The sequence below is a fragment of the Drosophila innubila genome, chromosome X (genome assembly GCF_004354385.1).
Source record: "Drosophila innubila isolate TH190305 chromosome X, UK_Dinn_1.0, whole genome shotgun sequence".
NCBI classification, from domain to species: domain Eukaryota; kingdom Metazoa; phylum Arthropoda; class Insecta; order Diptera; family Drosophilidae; genus Drosophila; species Drosophila innubila.
The window spans coordinates 21,223,938-21,249,629 of NC_047626.1; the positions used below are offsets into that span (position 1 = coordinate 21,223,938).

General features: G+C 33.4%; 1 protein-coding gene across 1 annotated transcript; it reads right to left on the reverse strand.

Annotated features, from left to right (window-relative positions):
- Positions 1 to 622: 622 nt before the first annotated feature.
- LOC117789732 (TWiK family of potassium channels protein 7) lies at positions 623 to 25,650 on the reverse strand. The gene is made up of 8 exons (XM_034628849.1): positions 25,140 to 25,650; positions 4,070 to 4,231; positions 3,669 to 3,792; positions 2,944 to 3,093; positions 2,382 to 2,573; positions 2,196 to 2,311; positions 2,036 to 2,128; positions 623 to 1,280 (listed from the first exon to the last, which is right to left on the reverse strand). The coding sequence occupies exons 1-8, from the start codon at positions 25,365 to 25,367 to the stop codon at positions 1,122 to 1,124; spliced, it is 1,224 nt and encodes a 407-aa protein (XP_034484740.1). The 5' UTR covers positions 25,368 to 25,650; the 3' UTR covers positions 623 to 1,121.
- Between the last annotated feature and the right edge of the window lie 42 nt (positions 25,651 to 25,692).

The following is a 25,692-nucleotide window of genomic DNA, read 5'->3' on the forward strand; positions in this document are numbered from 1 at the left end:
ACCTGATCTTGGATTGGAAAGCCTTAAGCTTTGCTCCATCATGTAAGTCCTTGCAAAATATATAAAAGCTTTTAAGCAAGCTTAAAGCTGTGAAATTTAGCTTTATGGTGAAGTAAGCACATATTGTATTCTTCAGACTTACAGCTTTTCTTCTTCTTCTGTAATTCATAATTTTTAAAAAGCTTCTATAGCAATCTAAAAGCTTTGCTTCAATCGTAATTTAATCAAAAGTCATTATTGAAGTCCCTTGCAAAAGCACTTCTTATTCTTTAAAAGCTTCGTTGCAAGATTTAAACCAGCTTTTAGCATTTTCACAAAGTTTTTATTTTAAGCTGCTTGATTGATTTTTTAATTATCCTATTTTACGTTTTTTGTTTCGGTTATAACCCCTATATAAATGAAAGTTATTTCATTAATTTTATAAAAATGAAAAGTTAAATCAAAACAAGCCTTTTTTAATCGAAACCTGAAGTAAGATTAATTTTTTCTCTGGTTTTTATAATACAAAATGTATACAATTTTGAAAACAAGTTTTCAGTTAACCAAGGAATAAAATATTTCGCAGATTTACTTTCCACGGCTTCCAGTTCCCAGCAAATAATTTCCATAAAAATAAAATCAATTTTTTAAGTCTTTTTTGGTTGTTTATTATATTGGACATTTATGCATGGTTATTGATTAGTAGCTCATACCTTAAGATGATATAATACCTTATAATATTGACTAACAATAAAAAAAAAAAAATATTTTAGCTAATGTGTATGTGTGTGTGTGTCTGACCTCAGTACGTATGAGCAATATGCTTACCCAGACATTTAGAATTTACAATTACAATTATAAATACAAATTAGCTTATGGAAGTCGGTGGCTGGACAGCAATGACGAAGAGGCGGCAAACATAGCGTGTGCCGACTGTACCACATAAAGTAGATAGACACATGACATGAATTACAGCAACAACGTTGATACCTAACTAAAAGTAATTACTACAACTTTCTATATATAAGATATTTTCTGTCTAAGCCTAAGAGTATGCTGTGATTTTTTCAAATTCTACTTTGAACGCGAATCTCAAGTCTTGACTGCGACTGCGACTGTGACTGAGATGGGAGTCCTGAGTTCTAGACGGATGACTCGTAGATGACAATTTGTAGAACTTTAGGCTTGCTATTCTGTGCATCCTTCACCTCCTTGAGTATGGCATTTGTGATGGCCTCCAGGGCGGCAATATCCGAATTGTGTTGGTTCTTCTTGTTGCTATTCCACTTGGGCATGGATACCTGTAACATCAATTTATTATTAACAAGTAACAACAACACCCAGATACTCAGTACCCTTGACTTGGCAGTAAACAAACTAAAAGCAATGAAACAAATATTTAACTATTCAAAAAACAAAAATTAAAACCAAATTTGGTCAGACTGCACCAAGTGCATATTTTGTGAGATGGGTTGAGATACATGTATAAACAAAAAAGTTATTCGTACTTAATGTTGATTTTCGATTGATTTTAAATTATAACTCGCCAAAGTTTACTTTTAATCGACAACTTTCATTTGATTCTGAGATCTTTAATTTTTGTTGTAAAAAATAATGAAAAATTGAACAAACATATTGATTTGTAAAGTTGTCAGACCAACTTCAAGCATTCTAACTTTGTCAAAACTTAATCGATTTTTTAGCGAAATGTTATTCTGATCATGGTTTTTTACCTCAAAAATTGTCTCTCTTAGTTTCGATTTTAAGGCCTGACTTCAGCAGGCCCGGAAATAAAAATTCTTGTCAAGCATCATATAAAAAAATACTGCAGGAATTTTCTTCGTTTTTTTTTTATGAAGTTTGACAGGAATTTTTATTTCCGGGCGCTTTATTTTTCTTTTAAAAAGAAAATGTAAAATAGTTTTTTCGGAACGTACCACAAGCTAAACCGGAAGCGAAACCGATATTTGCTTCGGTTTGATTCCGGGCTCTAATAACCTTATAGTCTTTGAGTACTGAGTATAAGAACTTCTTTAGTTGAGGCCCTTTAACTTACGGTTAAAACTTTTTGCAATGTCGCATAGTCAAGGCCCGTGCCCGCCGTTTCGCCCAGACGACGTAATGTCTCCGCCATGGGACCGGATAGTTCCTGTAACCATAAAAGTTTCATTTATATTTTTATTATTTGAGTGCATACTTGAACGAAGTTAAATTACCTGCAGCTTGGCCCAACTGGTCGCATACTGACGACGCACCAGCTCAATAATGGTCGAAGTTAATGCCAGTCCAATGAGTATATACAGTGTGCAGAGTAGCATATAGTTGGGTTTCTCTGTGGGCAACATAAAGTAGTGACTATTTTAGCAGCTGTCATCTGTAGCTTAAGATTTTTAAATACACACTGGGAACGAGATCTCCGAAGCCAATTGTTGTCATCGTTATGAAACAAAAGTAGAAGCCATCAAAGAATGTCCAATCATCCTCCCAGAGCAGCAAAAGTCCAGCCCCAGCAGCCAAATAGACACCCAGAAATCCTACAGCCAGAATCGCGTAGAACCAGGTCTTTCCAATAAAGTTCGTGAACTTTGGTTTTTCTATAGACAAATAGAATAAAATTTATAAAAAAAAAAACTAGTCGGAAAGGCTATAGTCGAGATCCCGACCATAGAATACCCGTTACTTATTTAAATATAATAAATAATAAAAACTACTGCATACTTTTGGGTGCTTGTATTGAAAAAATTATTTATAACTATGTTTAACTATTACTGCCGTTCTACTAGTCCGATCTAGTTGCGATTAAGTGAGATACTAGATAATATTAAAAGCTAACATTAATTATCTTAAAAACTGTGAGTGTGCTGATTTTTCGCGAACATAATATACCCTTTAATTTATTTTTTAAGTAACGTGTATAATAAATGATATAAAAAGTAATGTATTAGTTAGAAGAGTTTATCTTACTGGGCATATGTTTGCCGAAGACGGACACGGCACTGGCAAAGAGTCTGCCCCAGTCGGCGATGACTGTCAGCGTGAAGGGTATTCCGATGAGGGCAAAGCAAATGCAAAACACCCGACCACTGATCGTAACTGGCACAATGTTGCCATAGCCTGTAGATAAAAGTTAAAGGTACGTAAAATATTTAATTAAACATTGTGATTGTATACAGCATAGATCGTTTTTTTTTTGACGATTGAGAATAGTTTTCTCAGTATTTTAAAGATTTCTCTTAGTTTTTATGACCCGAATTAGGGATCACAAAATTTATTTTTACTTTAAAGCATATAATAACTATAACTTTAAATATTTTTAAAAATTATATGTTCATGTGTGTTTTAAAATTAGACGAGATTTTTTTTTGATTAAGTGTTACTTGTTTTTATACCTAAGAGATATTTTTAAAGCTCTCAGATTTTATTCCAGAGAACTTTATTTAACTCCACAAAGTATGCAACGAATTTTTCGAATAAGTCTCAATGCTTACAAATGATTTTGAAGATGTTTGGTGTAAAGATTGTCAAAACCCATCGTTTTATGTTTTATGATATAATTTTTCGTATAATCATAGTAAACATGAGAGCAATCCGACTTTCAAAGTATTGTGTTAATAATTACATTGCAGAATATTCTTTTATGAAATCCAAAGACGATCTTAAGTTAGTTTTATTGTGTATTTCCGACTTACCTATGGTGGTTAACACAGTTGATGAGAAGAACACAGCTTGCAGTATGCTCCAGCGCTCATAGGGCTCTGGAAAGTCTTTATCGGCTAAGATAAGCAGCCCGCCCTCGGCCGCCTGCTGTACGGCCTAGAAATATTCCAATTTCACGATATTAAGATAACACTCAAATATATAAAAATATAATACGAATGAATTTTACAGACTTTAAGGATGTTTTTTTTGAAATCTATGCCGATCTAAATTTCACTTTCCCAAGAATCACACAGAAATACAAACAAATGTATAGCATACTTTTCGGGGGAGTGAATTCATCGATTTCCAAAAATATTTACTCTAAATATTTTTGCGAAATGCAATCAAAAGTCAAATGGAAAACTAGTGGAAAAGTTAAACAATTTCTTACCGCTTCATATTTGGCCAGCTCAAAGGCTAGCAGCTCATTGAGATTGTTCACCTCGGTGTTGTTGAGAATGGTGCTCATAAAGCGCTCCCGTTGTGTCTTTACCACATCCTTCAGCTGTGTCAGACGCTCCACCTCCGCGGGTCGCTCCAAATGGCGAAAGATCTGCATAAAGAATATGGAGAAAATTGCAAATTACACAGGCAACGCTGCATTAGCATTTAATTAAAGTGTGCCGCATAATAAATAGCACCCATACCCATACCCATACCCACACACACACAGACACACATACAGGAAAGGCAGTGATGGGGTGAAAGGGGGTTAAGTGAACTTTGATAGCATCATTAAGTCTATGGCGGTACTCAGTGCAATTTATCGGCAGTTGATTGATGGCCAGGCCATTCTGCACTTTGGCTGTCCTGTCTACGTTCTGTCTATCCATGTTGTTGTTCTTAGTATACCCTGTAAACATAAAAGTGACTTCAAAGTGTATCTTGACTATAGCCAAGTCGTTTCGACATCGATTTAAATGATAAGAATCCACCATTTTCTTTATTTAAGGTAAATTTTCTGCAAACATTCTCATGGTATGATCACGAATGCGAATGGTATGATCAAAATAAATAAATTTTTAAATGTTATCAAAAATAAAATAATAACTATTGGAACCATTTTTAGAAAATTGGTGTAACAAACTTATAGATGGTTGATAAACAAAAAGTAACGTAAAATTTTGTTTAATTGTTTTCTGTCTTGAAGAATAGAATTGATTAAGCTACTTTATCTATATATATTTACACGGTTAGAAAATTCCAAATTTTTTGAACTTACTATATGATTTTTTTTTTTTATAGGGAAAACTGTGATTTACAAATTTGAAAATTATTCTCATTCAAGAAAAGCAAATAACAGAATGTGTCGCAGTCTAGCATTTGCAACTTAACCATTTTTACAAGCCATTTGTGTATTTAAAGGCAGGGGAATATCATTAAGTAACTCACAGTGGAACTAACAAAACTCTTAAGCTAATTTCTTTTCTAAAGTGTAAAACTCAGCAGAGTTCCAACTTTAGATCTCTGAAAACAAATCAAATAATAAGAATCTAAAAATAGTTTGAAGTGTGCAACAATGTGGCATAATTTTGGAATATCATAGGCTGATTGTATAAACTGATTCTGGCTCGACCTTTGCCATTTTGGCCTCAGCCGTTACCCTCGTTATGGTCAGGCCAACGTATTGGAAAAGCCATAAAACAAATGCAATTAAATTATACTCATACTCATTGGCAATAAGAAATTTTCCTCAATTGTTTTGTGCGTTGAATTTTGATTTTTGATCTTCAGATTTAGTGGTTACTCAAAAATTAGACAAACAATATAGCAGTAGTCGACTCGACAATACCCTACAGGCAGCTCTAGATCCGAGTATAAAAATAAGTAAATAGATATTAGGGTGCATCGATTTTTGCGAAAAAAAAGAATGGTACGTCATATTCGTAATCTACGGTCAATTCTAAAATGTTTTAAGGACAATTTATCTTTGTATTTAAAAGTCCTGGGCCTGACACGAGCTTTGATACCAATCTTGTCAGGACCGGACTAAAAATACTAAGGATTTGGTAATAATTCATGATAAAAATTATAAAAAAAACACGTTTTTCAACTCAAAAAACCGGGTACTAGGAATTGATCTTAGAACTATGGTTTTTTTCGAGAAAACATCTTTAAATTGACCGTAGATCGATGCACTCTAATAGATAATGTATATCAAAACACACCCATTTTTCGTTCCGTTTTACGAGTACAGGGTATGCAAAGAAATATTCTTTCAATTTCTCACACATCATCACAATAAATTTGTTTAACATGTAGTACGCGCTTTTGCTTAGTTTTTGTTGTTATAAAAATAGTTTCACAAATTGATTTGTGTTTTACTTTCAACACACAAAAAAAAAAAAAAAAAAAAAAGAAGAAGCAACTAAAGATGAACCAAATTCGCACTTGAAATTCAATTGAAATGTGTCAGCCATTTTTCTTAGTTGCACCCAACTACTTGCACTAAGTGTTCGACATGCCACATTTGCCTCTATCGCCTTTCCTCTCTCTCTCTCTCTTTCTCTCTCCCTCTATCTCCACGGACCCGGCGAATGCACTTTGACAACAGCTGCCACTTTGCATTTTTCACAGTCAACTCACAGTCAATGACACATTTTCATTTGACTTTAAGAGTTCAAGGGAAAGCACAAAAATTATCAAAAGTCTTTCGAAAACTTTAAAATACAATTCCTAAAATTGTGTTCAGCTCCATTAAATACACATAACAGCATAAAATTCCAAATTTATTTAAAATGTAACTTTCACTACCAAGAACTGCCAATTTTCCACCCAGGGGGCTGCATTTTCTGAACAAGCTGTCGATGTTTACATATTAGCTTAAAGATGTTCGTTGGAAGTGGAAAACCCCCTGAAGGGTGAATTTTTTTGGTTTTAATCTGTCGTTAAAACGTGTACTTTTTAATTTTTTAATGAAACAGAACAGTTTTTTCCCTTTAAGTATTTTTTTTAAAACACGTTCAACTGCGTAAAAGATTTGTAATTTAAATGATTAAAAGCCACTTCTTGTAAAATAATTAAATAGTTTTAAGCTGCCATCTGTTCATCTGCTCCTCCGTTTATTTAAATTGTAAAATAAGAAAGCTCTAATTTGAAATTATAACAATTAAGTTTCGCAGCTGCTCGGCTTAATTGGCCTTTATTATGACAATTTGGATACATTTTCGCCGAGCTTTCGCATTTGCGTAATTAGTTTCTGTTCACTCGACCGAATGATGGCGACAAGTTGTCCCCGTTCAAATGTTGATACTCGCACTATGCGAACTATTTGCACAGATCTATATAATTTGCCCAGTAGCCAGTTGTGAGGAGGGCAAGGACAAGGACAGCAAGGACACGACACAGTTGTGAGGCCTTAAATCAAATTTAGAGCTTTGAAAACGGTACAACGAGGCGAATACGCAATGCCTTGTGGTCATCCCTATTATTTCTGTGCTCGCGCATAAATTATAATTATTATTTGACAAACTCTGGCATAGAATGGAGTCCAAAAAGAGCGAAAAGTGAGCGAAAAGTTAATCATACTTAAATTGACTGACATGACAATAAACTTGATCACACTTAGAATTCAAGTCACAATAGCTACGGATTTTATTTGCAACTGTGTAACTGTAAGCCAATTTATCAGTGAGCTGGTTGTGTCATTTTCGGAAGGGCTTAAAGCACTTGTCGGCCCAAGTGTCACTCCATTTGCACGCCATAAATCAGGAGCCACACGCAGCTCCTGGTTTAACTCGGCACAACAATTGCCACCTGGTCACAGTTGGTTACAAAGTGCTCGAGTGTCACCTGCCTGTTTACAGTTACTTACAGCTACTTAACAAACAGTGTGTGGGGGTGGAGTGGGGAAAGGAGAAGTTGTGCTCACAGTGCGTATGCTTGATATTCGCCAACGCTTTTATTCATTTTCATTACAATAGCAAAAAAACAAAATAAGCTAAGCAAATTTGTTCATTTCATTTTCTGCTTTCTAATAATAAACGACAGCTACAACAACATCCACAACAACAACAACAATTATGTCCATCGCCATTTTTCTTCATTCAAAAAATCCTGAAATAATGATGTGCGCGCACCCATTTAGCGGGTGATAATTCATTTCCGCTGCGGTCTCCGGTTTTTCGGTTTAAAAGCGCACAAAACCAGGCAACTCTCAGACAATAAACAACACTTTGAATGGTTGTGTGTGTGTGTGTGTGTAAGTTAGCTTACATACCATATGCTGCGCTATTAAAGGCTACATTAAGGATATCCCAGCATATATCAGCACAAAGCTAACGCTTATCCTTGCACTGCTGTTGCAAAAGTAAACAAAACAAAAAATCATTTTCTTTCTCTTTCTCTGCAACTTTTGTTTAAAGTGAAAACTTATTTAGAACTGTAACCACTCAAAAAATTTTAATTTTCAGGAAACAAAAAATATGAAAAATAATATGTAAATACTAAAATAATAATATATTTTCCACTGCTGATCGCAACAACATTAGTTTTTATATTTAATATCATTAAAAGCATAAAAATATTAACAATAAATGCTTAGCTCTCTATCAGTCGAAAGCTAATTTTTTTAGTTGCTAATGCAAAATGGATTGATAATAAGAAGAAGGATATTGAAAACAAAAGCAAGCTAGAATATAAGGCTGCAAACCGGCGCTGAACCGAACCTCGCAGAGCCGGTTCGGCTTGGGTTTTTAAGCAGCCGAATCGAAATTATTTACCCCGCGAACACGAACCTGAACCGAATCACTTTCTTAATTGAAAGGCTCGGTTCGAAAATGAAATATTTACATAAATTTTATGTTTTTCTAATATTACTCAACTCTTTGAGACTTCAGATAAAAATAAGTCAAAAATTTAAATTTTTATTAAAACTTGAGAAATTTTTTTATAAAAATGTTAATTGTCAAAAATATTTGTTTTATTAAACTGAAGAAAGGAAAATTAAATATTTACATAAATTTTATGTTTTTCTAATATTACTCAACTATTTGAGACTTCAGATAAAAATAAGTCATATTTAAATCTCCATAACATTTAAATTTTTTTATTAAAATGTTAATAAAAAATGTTAATTGTCAAAAATATATGTTTTATTAAACTGAACAAAGGTTTGAACCCAAACCTTGGCTTTACGGGGTATATAAATTGGTTCGCGAACCTTAACAATATTTTAGTGGCATTGCTAGAATATTAATATAAAAAATTCCAAATCTGTAGAAGTTGTGCTTAAATCATTCTAAAAGCTGCCTCCAGCCATACATAAATACTCAGATAGTTATTATTGAAAATTAATTCGGGGCGTTGCAACCCTCCAGCAAGAGTTGTGGCACCAGCAAAAGTTGTGGCACCAGCAAAAGTTGTGGCAGACACAATAGCAACAAGCTGCGAGCCTTGGCCAAAAGCACAAGCGAATATATCAAAGCGAATGATGACCTTCGTTGGCCCAAAACTGAGATTATAACCGTTGGGTTTGGGCTCCGTTATGATGCCTGCCAAAACGGAAACGCGGTGAAAATGTGAAAATTATTAGCGGCGTCCGAAGGGCGCCATTTTGCCACTTAAATATTTATTTACCCTTTGAAAACTAAAATCATAGAACTTGAACTTGAATAAGCCAACGAGTTGAGAGTGAAAATTGCTTAAATGCTTTGTTTATTGACAACACGCTTTTCCCGCTCATTTTTCCCCGCAATCATTTTCCATTTCGATGCGTTTTCCCTTTCTGTCGTGCGCTGAAATTGCCTCCCGGGGGGTCGTTTTTATTATTTTGGCTACAAATATTCATGTACTTGAACTTTGTTGTTTTTACACTTTCCATCCGCTTTGTCTTCCTCGAAGTCTTCGTCTATTTGCCAACTCATTCTGCATTTGTTGTTGTTGTTGTTGATTTTATGTTTTTCATGAGTTTATGATTTGATAGCAAATTAGATATAAATTTATTCCATTCGTTACTGTTGTTGTTGTTGCTGTTTTTCTTGCTACTCTACATAAATCGCTGACAGCTCATTAAGTTTGAGTGGTGATTTGCCTGATTTATTGATAATTAGCTGATCATGTGCAGCCGACTGGCTTACACTGAAAAAAATTCAACTATACATATCTAAATGGACCATTAAATTTCAAATTTATATTTGTATTATATCATTCTTTCAGCTTTTCCGTTTCATTTTTATTTCATGTTTGTTTAATTCATTTCATTTGCCCTGCAACCAATTATAAACACTTTTTAATTGCTTCTTAGGATAATAAATAACTAAGATGAGGATTTTAAAACAAGATCTACTCAGACAATTTCAATTTACTTTGCTAAAATTTGTGTTTTCATTGAGAATTGAAAAATGCTGGAATTTAATGTTTTATTTCAGGAATAAAATTTTTGCAATTGTAAGTAAAATTTAATACTGTAAATTGTATATTCAAATTTTTTTTTTAAATTTTAATTTTCGTTTCATTCTTGTGAATTTTGAAACACATTTATGACAACTTGGCGGTGTATATAATTTATTTAAATTTTTTTTTTGTATATTAAAAATATTTGAAATATGTGCTGGCTTTTCTCACGGTGTATGGCATGATAATCGTTACATATTGCATATCATCGACACAATTTAAAGTATTTTCCGGGTCTGTGCACCCGTCTGGCTGCCAGCAGGCAATCGCTGGCCCATAACTGAATCTATAAAAATCAGAAAATCTCAAGTGATTCGCCGCTTTTTTATGACCATGACACAGCAGCCGCCTCATTGAATACATTTGGCTTTAAACTTGACATATTTATGCGTAATTATCCTGAGGGCAAGGCCATAAAAAGATGCCATACACTTGGCATACAACGAAATCAAATTAAAAATCAAAAAAGAGCTGCGATTATACTCTTCATAATATTGTAGGCCCCACCTGTGCGAACGCTAATTAGCAGATCTGAAAGATTGTTTGTTATTTTTGTTGTTGTTGCTTTAACAAGAGTCGTAAGTATGGCCTATTCCACGCCTATGTCCGAGTATGTTTATTTTATGCTAATGCCACCTGACCCAAATATCGAGCGTAATGCCAAAAAAAAAAAAACAGGAAAAGGGACAATTGGCACAGAAAGTGGCTAAAACAAAGGACACAGCCACCAGACAGCGTTAAGGGTCAAAAGCTAGGCTGTCTAACACAATGAACCGCAGATAATGAGGTAACACAGCTGCAGGTATCCTGCTCAACAATCAAGCATATAAATCCACTTACTTGGAGCACCATATACCCAGGGGTGAAACTTAAAAGGGGTAACATCAGCTTTTAACCTTTCTATCTTTGTCTGAGTTATGAGCAGATTAAACATACTTTTTCCGTCACAAAATTAGCCACCAGAATTTTGTGAGGCATGAATATGTTTTTTCACTTGACTTTTACCTCGCGTAGATAAAAAATAAACTTTTTGATGCAAAAAAAATACAAATGGCTTAATACAATATTTTGTATATTTTATGTCCGACTGCAGAGTATCTGTTAGTCAAGTACGCTTAACTAGCAGATGCTCAATGAGAATGGAAATATGTGATGATTTCCCCATTGGCCGAAACTGTCTGTAAGCCTCAAGAGAGCCATGTATTCATGTTGCATCTTGTATTGTTGCTTTTGGGTTATGAGTACACAATTAAAATTTAAGACCTAAAATTATTTTATACATGATTTTAAAATTTTGATTCTAAAATGATTCGATTAAGGTAATTAAAAGCTTATTTAAATGAATTCTAGAATAAACTTTTTATAAAGATAGAATTCAACCTAACTATACGATTTTAAAGCAGTCTGGCAACTCTCTGCAGTTTGACAATGTTTTAAAAAAATTTGAAATGAATTAAATCGTAAATTCTGCAACATAAAATTGGCCATTTAGCCGTACACTTTTACTGACCCACTCAACCACTCAACCACTCACACACTCACGCACCCAACTCACCCACTTGGCCACCATTTTGTCGCGTGTCCTGCGCACGTGACAAGCATTTTACCGTGTCACAAAGACGTTAAATAAAATCAACTGTAATTACGCACGTTTTGCATGCAGCAACAAATCAGCTGTTTGGAGTGAAATACCAAACTTCCGTCTAAGCACTTCCATTAATCAGGTCAACCACATAAAGTCAACCAATAAGATTTCTCTTGACCAAATATTTTTGTGATACCCTATGCGAAATTATTGCTACAGCTAGGGTATGTTAAGGCTGAGGATTGAATTGAATATCATATACAAAATATTTTTTATTAATTGTGTTTTTTGTTTAAAGTCTGGAACCGCCTTAATAAAATTCTTATTTGACAAATTGTTATATAATCGAATCTATATTAATTGCTTTATCTTCATGTTGAAAGTTTATTCTATCTATTTAATTCATACATTTCAATTTCTGAATAATTCATAAAAATCTTAATGGAATATTTCAGTGCACTATCTAGTCATATTATCTATTAATATTGTAATTGATATTCAGGTTGGACTTCAAGTCATACAATTATTTTACAATTAAAATCTGCAATTTTTTAGAGCATACTTGTTCGCTTTACATGCCCTAAAATTGCATGTATTTTTATTTTTTTGTGATATATATGTTTTTTTTATCTCCTTTGCGTTTTTCACATTTTGACGCGTGGAAGCCAAACATGGCAGGTGAATGCTCGATGGACAGCCTGGGAAAAGGGGCACAATGCATGTGGGGCATGGAAACCGTGGCACAGAGGCAGAGATTGGAACTGCCAAAGGGTTTCCGTTGGCTTGCGTGCCACATGACATGGCCCAAAAGCTGAAATGTTGGCAGTGTCCACAACGATGCTCATGCTGCGATGCCAGCTGCTTTAACTCAACATTTAATGAGCCGCGTAATTAAATTATTAAATTGCCAACAACAAAACACCAAATAAAAAATACAAAAAAATTGAGAAATTCAAATGATGGACGCGTATTCATTTCCAAAACGACAACAACAACCATTTCTGACACTCAACATGTTTGGTTTGGTTTTAATTATGTGCTCGATGATTTCAGTGCGTGTGGTTTAAACCAATCGACAAACAACCACGCCAACTCCCCCACCCCCGCTCTAGTCTTGGCCCCTGCGTGGGAATGGGCGGGGGCATCTAGATTCTAGACACATTGATTGACATTCTGTTGTGAGCAGCTGCCGGATGAGAAACAAGTACTCTAGGTGATGCCATCATCATCATCATGGTCACCACAAAGTCAACAACATGAATAACACCAACAACAACACCAACAACAGTAACAGTAACAACAACAGGCAGCAATTTGTGGCAGCAAGCAATTGGCTGAATCTTTTTTGGTTAATAGCCGATAAGACCATATATATAATTATATAACTAGCTGGCTTGACTAGATTCGGTTACACCCTCGTGCTGGCTGCTTGTAAATATACCCTGTAATTGTCAATGTTTTTTAAAAGGGTATGTACGATTGTAATAAGGTAAACGTAGACTTGTCTGCTTTAAATATTCAAGTGCTTAAAACCTTGTTGTAGAATGTTGCCTGAAGACTTCGAGTAAACATCTACCCCATCAATTTTATATAACATATACATACAAGCAGATATTTAAGTATAGTATAGAACCAAATATCACATAGATATTTCATAAAGAGAGTAGTAAATATTTAAGAAGTATTGTGGAAATCTAAAAAGTCCTACTAACATAAAGATATTTATACTCAATTATTCTAAAAATATAAAAAATAAATAAAATTGAGAGTTCTTATATTACCCAATTGTTATACATATAGAATATATATTATTTTTATTGTTTTATACAATTAATCTGTAATGAAGTATGCAAGATTATAATAATATTAGCATACATATAGACTATATATTATTTTTATTGGCTTATACAATTAATCTGTAATGAAATATGCATACGAGCATTATTTAAAGTATCGGATTGATATGCAAATCTTAACATTAGTAATATCAGAATATCTGACAGCTAAAAGAAAATCAAAAGAATCATATATAGTATATAACATAATTTCAAAAGAGAATTAGAGGCATTTAAAAATAGTTTAAGTGAATGCAATTAAGACATCAGCTAAACACAGTTTTAACTCTCAAAAATCAAATAAGACTTCAGAAAGTGCCAAAAATGGTTATGCTTGGTTTTAAAGTGCCAATCAGCTTTATAAATTGTTTAAACTCCAAACTTTATCATCATAATTCATATTTGATACAGAGCGCTCTTAATCGACAGCATACGTATGAAAATCAAAGAGCTGACAGTTGATTTATTGTTATTTTATTTAATGCACTTTATGGCAGGGCAAGCCAGTATATGTGTGCGTGTGTGTGTGTGAGTGTGTATGTGTTTGTTAATTGTGCTGTGTTACCGCTTGTCATGGTAAATATTGTGGTTTGAGTGAAACGCTCAAAGCTTGACATCGTCAACGTCAACGTCATCGTCACACGTTGCGTATGCGTATTGTATGCATTTAACCAACACACGCACACACAAACACACACATCAATCAACGCCATTTTGACACACAAATTCAGCACGCAATACAACAACATCGCAAGGATTTCAAAGGACGTTATTGCAAATTGAATTGCCAAAGTTGTTTGCGTGTTGAAGAAACCAAAAAAAAATCTTTTGCTTTCAACGAAAACATTGGCCAGTGAAAACAATCAAAGGAACGCCATATTATGCGAATTACTTGGCCTCTGCTTAAATTTCACTATTACTCCCCCTCCCCACCCCACTCATTCTCGGTCTCTCTCTCTTTTAACTGCACGCAAATGTTGTTTTCAGTTACATTGGTTCACTTTCTGATTCTGCTCCTTTTTTGTATTTTTTGAGGCGCCAAGATGGCCCCTAAAGTTGCTCAAGTTGTTATTTCGGTTGCTTGTTTTAACTTTTTTCGTAATTGCTGCGGTTTTTCTGACTTAAATGCAAGCATATATTTTACAAGCGTTTTAATTGCTGCTTTTCTTCCGAGGTTATCGACACATAGAACTATTCGCCTGTCTTTAGATTTATTAAGAGATCAACAGCTATGAAATACTTTAATTCTTTACTTCTTACGCTTGGTAAAAAAAAGAAATGGTCGTAAACTGTCTGTTCGACTGTTATCTTGTGGCTTTATTGACAGAAATATTCCCTAAAAATTAAATTTCCCTTTAACATTTAGTTTCACGTTTGGGTCAACTGATTATTATTGTCTATACAATATTTTCTCTACCGATTTCAGCAATTCCAACCTCCATGACTTAAGAATTACCGTCAAATTTAGTTTTTCTTTACACCATAAAATTTAAAACTTGATACAATTTTTTAGTTGACATTTGTTATTTGAATTATGCAAATACATCGAATGTTCTCTTATAGGTTACTTCCGGCCACTAAGTGCCGACAAAAAAAAAGCACCGACAGCAGCAATAACAACAACAATAATAATAATTATGTTAATAGAAAGAACAACAACCTTGACACGCCAACTCCTAATAAACTTTTGTACTTGGCTTGGATTTTGCTGCAGATTTCTGCTTGCCCTTCTCTGGTATTCTTTTGACGCCCAACTATATATATATGTATTACTTTGAGTGTAATATAGTATATCTGATAAAAACCAGAAGCGATATGCAAAATAAATAAATAAATCAAATAAACATTTTGTAGTTTATTATTTTATAATAAATTTGAAAAATTATTAATGTGAGTTTTTAATAGATCGTTTATTTTGGCAGACACTGCAATTACCAGAACAACTACAACTACAACAGTTTACAAATTATTTTTAAAACTTTTTTTTTTTTGCTCCAGCAGCAGCACCAGCAAGAACAACAACAACGAGTGCCGAGAGATATATAAAAATCGAGCTGAAAAATCAAATGAAACGCAAACATCTGCAAAATTCTTCAAAATTTATTTGCTCACCAACAAAAAAATAACACAAAAAAAAAAACAACAACAATAATATCAATGTACACGTAAAATATGTTAAATTATTTTACGTTATTTGCTTTTTTGTGCTGTTGCCGTGTGGTGCGCCAAAAGTGCAAAGCAACTCAAAAATTACTCATACGCCGCATTGGACGAGCGCCGAAAACTGAAACGTTGCGGGCAACACTAAAGTGCGGCGCGCCACAAATATAATTAAAACAATAACAACATACGTAATAATATATTGTTGCAATTGACTGTCTGCCAGTCCGTCCATCTGTCTGTCATGTTCGCATATGTGGAAATGAGGCTCGCCATGGCCTTTACCTGGCCAGAAACAATGACAACCGCCAACAATTGAAAGGAGGAAAGCCAACTTGTATATAAATAGAACCTGGATATAAACATATCGCAATGGGAAAGTCATGCAATTTGCAGTTCAACCAATTTAAACGCCACAAAAACTGGCACAGACGTATTTAAGCATCATTTTCCGCCTCAAATTGATTACTTTTCATGAAGAATGCAATTTTCGGCTGTGGTAATTTTATGTGAAATGTTTCTCTGTATACATTATAAGGTACTTTTATCTTAAGAGAAATTTAAAATTGCTTCTTAACTGATGTAGAACCAATGATTACACATTTTCCGTAATACTTTCAATATATTTACCAATTTATAAAATTAATATAACTTAATTTGAACTTTATTGAAAAACATTTTGTAAATATATTGAAAATGCTTTTGGTGCTTAAAATTACTCGAAATAGCTAAGTAATAATTATAAAAAAAAAAGCTGAGATAATATTTTTTTTTCTTAATCGGTTGAAGCAGATTTCGAATCGTTTTAAAATTTCAGTGTTGTCGGTGACCAGATTAAAAAAAAATTTAGTATTCGAAACCAGATCAATTTTAAAGGGTTTTTTTTTGGTATTTTTTAACCATCTGCTTATTACAATTTCAGTATTTTAAATATGCCTAGACGTTATATTTAAAACAATAAGAAAAAATTACTATTTCCTCAAAAGTAGCTCAATAGAGTTTACAAAAATTTTATTTTATAAAGCATATTGATTGTTTGAAGAGTAACGATTTAAGGAATACTTAAAAAGGGTCGAAAAAATTACATATATTTCTGTAGGTGCTAATCATTTAATGCAACAAAAACTTGTATATACCTTAAGAAAAAGAAAACTTAATATCTACACTATATAAGAAGCTAACTGAGTCAACATCTTTGTGACCCAGTCCGCAAATGGAGCACTCAATCAATGGCCGAGCAATAAGCTTGATGAGTGTTTCAATTCTTTTAAGGAAGAGATTTACATTAAAGGCCAATGATCCAAAAAAAAAAAAAATCCGAAAATGCTAAATTAAATTTACGAGCAGAAAGAAAATGCGCTGTTTTCTTTCTTGCCTATTTATAGGAAATAGCACGCGACGACTAAAATGTGACCAAGCAAAAGTAATGCGAATTATTTTATTTAATTTTACTACTTTAGCCAATGTCGCATAAATCTGTGCAAATGCTTGTCACCTGCCTGTTGTCAGCTAATTTGTTAATTCATAAATTCAAAATAAAAAATAAAAATTAACCACACACACACACACTCTGCTTTAAGGCGTTGATTTCTGGACAGGCGCCAGTTGTCAGCGTCATCGACACTGCGGCGTCTGCGAAGCTCATGTCTGTGTGTGTGTGTGTGTGTGTGTGTGTGTGTGTGTGTGTGTGTGTGTGCGTGTGTGTTCGTGGGAGTAGGTGTGAGTGTGTGTGACTGGCATATGTACAAATTGATAAAGTTTTTTGCTGCGTGTAAAATGCGTAAATAAATCGCTCAACGGCCCTTGGACGACCCCTTAAAACGAGCAACTAGCATTTGAAAGAAAGATGTATGAAAGTGACTGAGAAATACCCTATCGTTAATAGTAGTAAATAAATAAATAAATAAATAAATAAATAAATAAATAAATAAATAAATAAATAAATAAATAAATAAATAAATAAATAAATAAATAAATAAATAAATAAATAAAAAAAAAATTAATTAATTAATAAATAAATAAATAAATAAATAAATAAATAAATTAATTAATTAATAAATAAATAAATAAATAAATAAATAAATAAATAAATAAATAAATAAATAAATAAATAAATAAATAAATAAATAAATTAATTAATTAATAAATAAATAAATTAATAAATAAATAACTAAATAAAAAAATAAAGAAATAAAGAAATAAATAAATAAATAAATAAATAAAAAAACTAAATAAATATTTAAATAAAGAAATAAATACATAAATAAATAGATAAATCTGTAATAGACAAATAATCATGTATTTAAGCATTTTCAATACTCTATGATACATTACCTGGCAATCGCTTATATTGCACTTTACAATAGATTTTTACAATGTTAAATTGAAAATGTTAAGCCAATTTTTTTTTATTTCCCAATTGTTTTCTAAATTATCTTATATTAAAAAATTTTTCTTAACTATTGAAGGACCTTAATGTTATTTTCACACTTTTCTTCCCCACCCTTTAACCCTTTATTTGCAACACTTTCAACAGGATTAACAAAAAGCAAAAGTCATTTTTTGTGTTGCTGTTGTTCTTGTTGCGGCCAAGTGATTTTATGGCTTACACAAACATATACATACAATTTGTATATTGAAGAATTTTTCTCCAGTGTTTTCTGTATTTTTGTTTTTTGTTGTAAATAAATTGAAAATGTGCAAAAGCGATTGCCAAACTGACAGCTCGACACTCGATTTGTATGCCTCATGCGTGCGTACTCAAAGACTGACCCAAAAACAAAAACAAAAACAAGAACAACAAATAAGAAAAGTCAAAGAGCAAAAACTTTGCATCATTGTCACACTTTTTGCTGCTCACTTTGCAAACTGATGAGGAGACCATCAATAGAAGCGATGCGGTGTGATTCTCATTCACATTTTGGCTATGTCGCTTGTCATTGTTTCCCCTGTCGCTTGCCACATCCATATAATCCTAGACATGATTGGAATTTGGAAGTGTTGCATGGCAGAAGCCGTCACAGCTAAATTGTTTCATTTAATGCCATGCAAATGAAATTGCGGTCAACAAGGACCACAATTCTGGCATTGCAGGAAAGTAAATAACATACAGGTTAACCTGGATATTCCAATAAAAAGACTCTTCAACTCACTTACTACTAAATGCCTGAATTTAACCGAAATTTGCCAAGGGAAATTGAGGAATTTGGTTTTAATTTAATTTTAACATTGATTTTTCAGCTAATTTCAAGTTATCAGAATATTATTATTATTATTTGAATAAAGTATTTTGAAAAATTAAATTTTTAACATTTATTTTTGCCAATTCAATGTCGTTCTCGATCTCGATCTTAAGCTTAGTTTTGGATTGGAAATTGTTTTAAAACACGACGAATATTAGCTTGTTCACTTGTTCACAATAGTATTTAAAATTTACTGAACTGATTAACTGGGAAAAATTGCTTCATGCTCATAGACTTTGACTTAAAAAAAATGTCCAGGACACAAAATGAAAAGTGTTTTCATACTTTCTCCTCCTATAACAACCATAACAATCAAAATTGTTGACTAGATTGCTTTGACATTTATTTTGAAACTTTTGTAATACATTTATTAATATTATGACGCAATTACAAATTCAAAATGAAATAAATTCTAAGAAATTTTAGAAATTGTTTAATGTTCTAAGAACATTGTTTACATAACTTTTAACAACAAAAGAACAGGACTTACATAAGTACTACGTAAAAATAAAACACTAATGAGTATAATTTTACTAGTATACTTTGTGAATTTCATCCATAAAATGATCACTAAGGAAAATAATATGATTTTGAGTTCAAGGAGCTCAAAATTTTCTATAGGTATATCACATTATGCCTTTTTTTTGCATAATATGAGCATTTAAAGTTTGTTTTTTATTCGGGTAAATTTACAAAGAGTAGACTTGAAGCCCCAAAAAGTAGACAACAAATAGTGGCAGGAAAATTAAAAAGCAAAAGAATCAAAACAACAAAGCGACGCATTGTCTGTCACACGCTTAATGCGCGCCTGGCGTGATTTCCTGTCTCTTCACGAATGTGTGTGTGTGTGTGAGTGTGTGTGTGTCTCTGCTTTTCTATCATTTTTTTATGTACGCCATTTTGGTCAAAATCAAAACGTAAACATCCGGAACGTGGCCGTGCCTAGTTCCTGGTCTCATTTCCAGTGCCAAAAATTGGCTTAATATAAAATCATGTCTGCCTGCGCTTGGATGGGCTTAGTTAATCAGATAACAAACACTCACACACACACACACCAACACACACATCTATCTGGCTTGGGGTTGACTTTAGTCGTCTAATTGCCTTTTTGTCCAACAACTTAATTCATTTGTCCTTCGCTTTTTGGCCGTAGCTGGCTAAGAAGGTGACTCGAAGCATTTGACAAAGCGAATAATTCACGTGATTCGTGAATCGATAAAATTGCGCAATTTAAAATAGAAACGCCTCAAACTATGCCACATGAAATACTTTCTCATTCTCTTCGCACATATGCTAATTATAATGATTTATAGACAGATTCCCGCGGGTCTCTTCCCCTTGCCATATGGACGTGTTTTGGATATTTGAGCCAACCCACTTGAAATGCTAACATATCCGTCCTCTCTAATCTCATCTATCCACTGGAGTAGGGCCTTAATTAATAAATAAACTTTCTACGCCGTTGACAGCTACTAAAAAGGAGAACATAAAACAGATAAATGTCGATTGTCTCATGAACGAAATTGTCAGCAAGGCCAAAGAGCTAAAGCAATTAATACTTTGGCGCACGTATTCCACAAAACGTTATCAGCTTCATTTCGCTTGAGACAACAAAAAAAAAAAATAGGACATAATTTTGTGCAGTTTTTGTGGTACGAAATAAAAGTAAAAGCGCTTTAAAGAAAGTTGTTTGTAGTAAGACATTTAAAGTCGAAATTGAAGATGCTCTTGTGTTCTGAGATATTTAGTTGAAATTGAATTAGATACTTTATTTAGCACATTCTATTTACAGCTAGTAATTCTATTCAAGGTTAAATTGAAAAAATCTTTTTCTACAGCGTCATAAAAACATCTTATGGATGTGTTTTTAAATGTTGCTAAGTTTTTAATGAAATTGGAAAGAAAACGACTATAAAAATAGTATAGATATTGCGCATATTTTAAATTTATTAACATAAAACATTATTTTAAAATATGCAAATTTAATATTTTATGTATACATCCTTAAAAGCAGGGAATAACCAGAACCGGAACCGTTAACCGAAACTAACCGCTCCATGTTTAGTTCCGAAACCAGAACCATTACCAAAATAAATTCTCAAACAAAAACAATTTTTTTTTTCTGTATGTAAATATATCATTTAAGGCTGCAAACCGGTTCTAAACCGAACTTTGTAGAACCGGTTCGGCTTGTGATTTTAAGCAGCCTGAACCGGATCATGAACCGATCCCTTGAAATTATTTACTTTGAGAACCCGAACCTAAGCCAAACCGCATTCTTAAATTAAAGGTTTGGTTCGAAAAAAAAATAATTACATAAGTTTTATGGTTTTCTATAATTAGCAATGATTTAAGACTTCATATTAAAACAGGTCATATTTAAATCTTCAAATAAATTTAAATTAACATCAAAATTTTATTTCTATACAAAAATGATTAGTTCAAAATTTAGAGAAAAATACATAAAAATAAAAATATTTCGCTGTATGAAATTAAACCAAGGCTCGAACCCAAACCTTGGGTTCAGGGGGTATAAAACCAATTCGCTAACCGAACCGATGTTTTGTTTTATGGCTCCAACCGGCGAACCGAACCTTTAAAATTTTTTAGGAGGCTTGCAGCCTTGCTTTTTATTATATTAAAAAAAAAAAAATAAATATTTGACTTGTAAACTGATTAGGTTAAGGTTAAATCCAAGTCTTCATAACTTTGGCAAAACTGTCATTATATGCATTCAAATTTATGCAAAGGGTTTCCCCTTCTGTTTTTTCAATTTTCGAAATTTTAATCTGAAGTTTCAACATTTAATCATTTTGTTTATGTCATGACTAATATAAAACAAAACTGTACAATTCCACAATTTATCATAATTGGTTTGTTATACAGGTAAGTACTTTAACTGATACCGGAACTGAATGGACAGACCCCAAAAAGACTATTTTACCAAAATATTTGATTTCTCAGATGTTTTGGGCGAAATTGAAATGAAAACGTGTTTCAGAACAACGAATGTAAGTCAATCAAGGTCGACATTTGAGATGCAGTTGGATCCTGTGACATTCACACAAAGTCTTCGCTTCCAGATGATTTCCGGTCAGAGTTGACGCATAAGTTAACAAATCCCCATGCTAACATATATCCTGTTATATGAAACGCAGCATGTGTGAGTGTGAGTGTGAGTGTGTATGGGAGTTGTGCTGTTGTTGGTATATCCGTTTCATTTGACAGCTGGCACTCGAATTGTAAGTTGATTCACAATGTAAAGCTGTGACAGCTGCAGAATGAAAGCTTAAGTGAATGCAAAGTGAATGTTGTGAGTGCACTGAATGCACACAAGGGTTGACATAAAGTCCTGTAGCTTGTGGGTGAATGGATGAATGGATTATGGCTAGAATGTTTATGGCTTTTGCCTTTGCTCTAATGATTTACACAGATTACGCATACGCCCCGTAGCCCGATTGCTTGCAGCTGCCGCCTGTTGAAGAAGATGAGGCCACATTTTATTTTTGTATCCGTACTCGTATTGGATACTTAGTTGGCCTGTCTCGGCCAGCTCATAATGTACACGAGACGACGATGGCCCAAATCAAAAGGCTGCCAAACATAAAACAAATGCTCACAATTCGATTTAAATTTCCAAATTGTTCCACTATTTGATGAGCAATTTGGCATCGAAGTGCGCGTAATTGGCCAACATGTGCTATGAATGTGAGTAGTGAGTGCGATTCAAAACTATGGGTGCCTTTTTTGATTAATTCACGGCAATTGTTCACCAAAGCAACATGAATAAAAGCCACTTCTTGATGAGGTGTTGACTATACAGTAAACTACAGTAAGATTCCCTTAGATCAAATGAATAATCTAAACTGACTTGTTGGAACGCCAACGATTCGCTTGCAAACAAATTAAATTTCAAATGATAAATGAATCATCTGCTCAGTCAATGATTTGTAACTGAAAACTCAAATGAATTCAACTCAACAACAATTTGTTGAAGAACACTAAAGAACAAATTGACCTTGAATCGTGCATCATAACATTTGGATAATCTCAAGCAAATGAATTGAAATCCATTCATTTTTAAAACTCATAGATTGATCATCATTAACTCTTGATATTGCATGTGCAATAAAAAACAATGTTTTTTTCTTAATAATGTAACGAAAAATGGCTGCAAACAATTTTTATTCATTTACTAAAGTTAAACAAAATGAATAAGAATGTCTTAATGACTCGAAGCGAAAGAAAATGAACTTATCTTTTAAATTAAGCTGAACAAGGTTTTCATTATATTAGAATAACATTAAAATTAACAGCATTAACATTTTATTAGCATTCGATTTATAATATGATTTTTATTTTATTTTTATTATCACTATCAGTAACATTAAGATAAACATATCAGTAAACATAAGATGGATTTTTCCAAGTGTTTTATGTGTTGTTGTTGTTGTTGATAATGTCATCGAGAATAAAATCAACCTCGAGTCAGCAGTGCTCATCTCTACTAATCAACATTTATATTATAATAATCAGGGGCATTAGCATTTAACTAACACAAGCTAGCGTTTGTATTAACATTAGCACTAGCATTAGTATTAGCCTGCCATTATAATTAATAAAAATTTTTTGTTTTTAATTTATTCTATACCTCACATTGGTTTTAATGACCTGCACTTGACTGAAAAATGTTTCTGACCAATGTAGACTGACTATGTGTTTACATTTTCATCATGTATGTACTCTGAAGCCTCTGTCAAAGAAATCATCATAAAAATATTCCAAAACCTTAATTATTATATCTTTGTTCGTCCCAAAAATAGTTTCTACCAGGAATGCATTGATATTCCTATATTAAAGTAGAAAAATTACTAAAAAAAAAAAAAAAAAAAAAAAATATTTCTAGCTTTTACAATTAATTAATAGCTAAAATGGCAACATTGATTTTTTATATGTTCTCAAAGATTCTGTGAGCTAATAACACAAAATTTGATATACAAGTTTCTGCACACCATACGCAAATAAATTTGTTATCAAATAATAAATTCTTCTGCACATTAAATGCTCCTAAAAATAGAGCCTTGACATTCGGCATAAGCATGACTTATAATGCTATTTATCACAGCTAAAAATTTTATAAATTATGAATGAATTGTCAAATGAACAAAGCAGAGAGAAGAAACTGCAAAATTGACAAACGAATTGTATACTATTGACCCCTTCAAAGTTTTGGAGAGTTGTTCGTAACTTTTCTGTCAATTGACAGTTTAAACCCAAAACAAATGCAGTTGACTTTTAATTTAAAAATTTCCAACTGGATTAAGTACAAATAGATAAGTAGTTGCTGAACTTCGGTTTATTTTTTGGCAACTTTATTTATTATATGCACTCAATATATTAATAAATATATAGATGAGAAGAAAACATAAATGTATAGAAGCTTCGGCGATAAATCTGGCTTCGACGTGACACCTGGTTTTGAAAGCCGACAATTAAGGCGCCTCATTAATTTAGCTGCACTTGGCCAACGCCAATTTGGGGCAACACTGGCGATGCAGTCATAGATTTGGTATAGAGTATATTGACTTCATCATTGGTCAATTGGGTAGACCAAGAAATGGCGACGTCATTGGCGAAAATGTAAATGTTTAGACAAAACTATTCAAAACTTGTCTAAAATGCTTGAACACACACTCGCACACACACACACTCGCACACACACACACACTCGCACACATATGGTTGCTATGGTTTATGGCTGCGGTCAATGTGGTCAATGATGCAGCGCGTCCAGTCCAGTCCATTCCAGTCCAGCGGCTGGAGATGAATATGAAATGTGAAATGTGTGGCAATTGGCCGAGTTAATGTGTGGGCGTTAGTTCAACGGGCGATGCCGTGTGGGCGTGGCAGTTACGCCCGGCACTTAAATGTACAGAATTGTTTTATGTCTTAATTATGAGCTAATTTTTAGTATTTCCATTGCAATAAATTTCCGTGTTGTTTTCCGCGCACACAAACAAAAAGAATTTAACGCCCAGTTCCAGTTCCAAGTTCTTTCGTTTGTTGTTGTTATTATTGTTATTGTTATTGTTGTTGTTATTGTAAGATTTTAAATTATTTCACATTTTTTTAAATATGCAAATGATTTGTTTGTTTGTTTGTTTGATTGTTCGCTTGTTTGATTGTTCGACTATCTGATGCGAGGCGAGATTCAGATGTTCTGATTGATTTGAATGTCTTGCTTACCAATCCGCCCACGCCGCAATAAATGGACAGCGAGACGAGCAGTCCAATATGATTTAAAGCTGATTTCCATTTAAGGGACTGCCAACAGGCCGAACTGCGACTACACAGACCGCCTCCGCTCTCAACAGCCTCAACACGCCGATCGAGATGCTTAAGCTTCTCCAACAGCTCTGTGTTGGCCTCATCCTGTGAATCGTAGTCAGCTGTCGACCTGGCCTTGTTGGGCATCGCTTGGCTCTACGTCTTGTAAATATTTACAATTTGCACTAACTGGAACTTTGCGTCCCTTCAATTCGCTGGCGCCCTGCGCCCCCCACTTACACTGTCTCTCAACATTTTCATTACAATTAATTCCCAATAGTTTGCTTTATCTGTTTTTAAGTTGTTTTTGAAATTTAAATTTCACTTGCTCGCTTTCAGTTCAAATACGCGCCAAAATCAACGTCCCGTCACAAAATCGAACGATTAAGCCCAGAGCCAAATGGGAAGCCCAAAAACAACCGCACTCGACGACGGCCAACGAGGCGTATGAGCAACGGCAGAACAACAACAT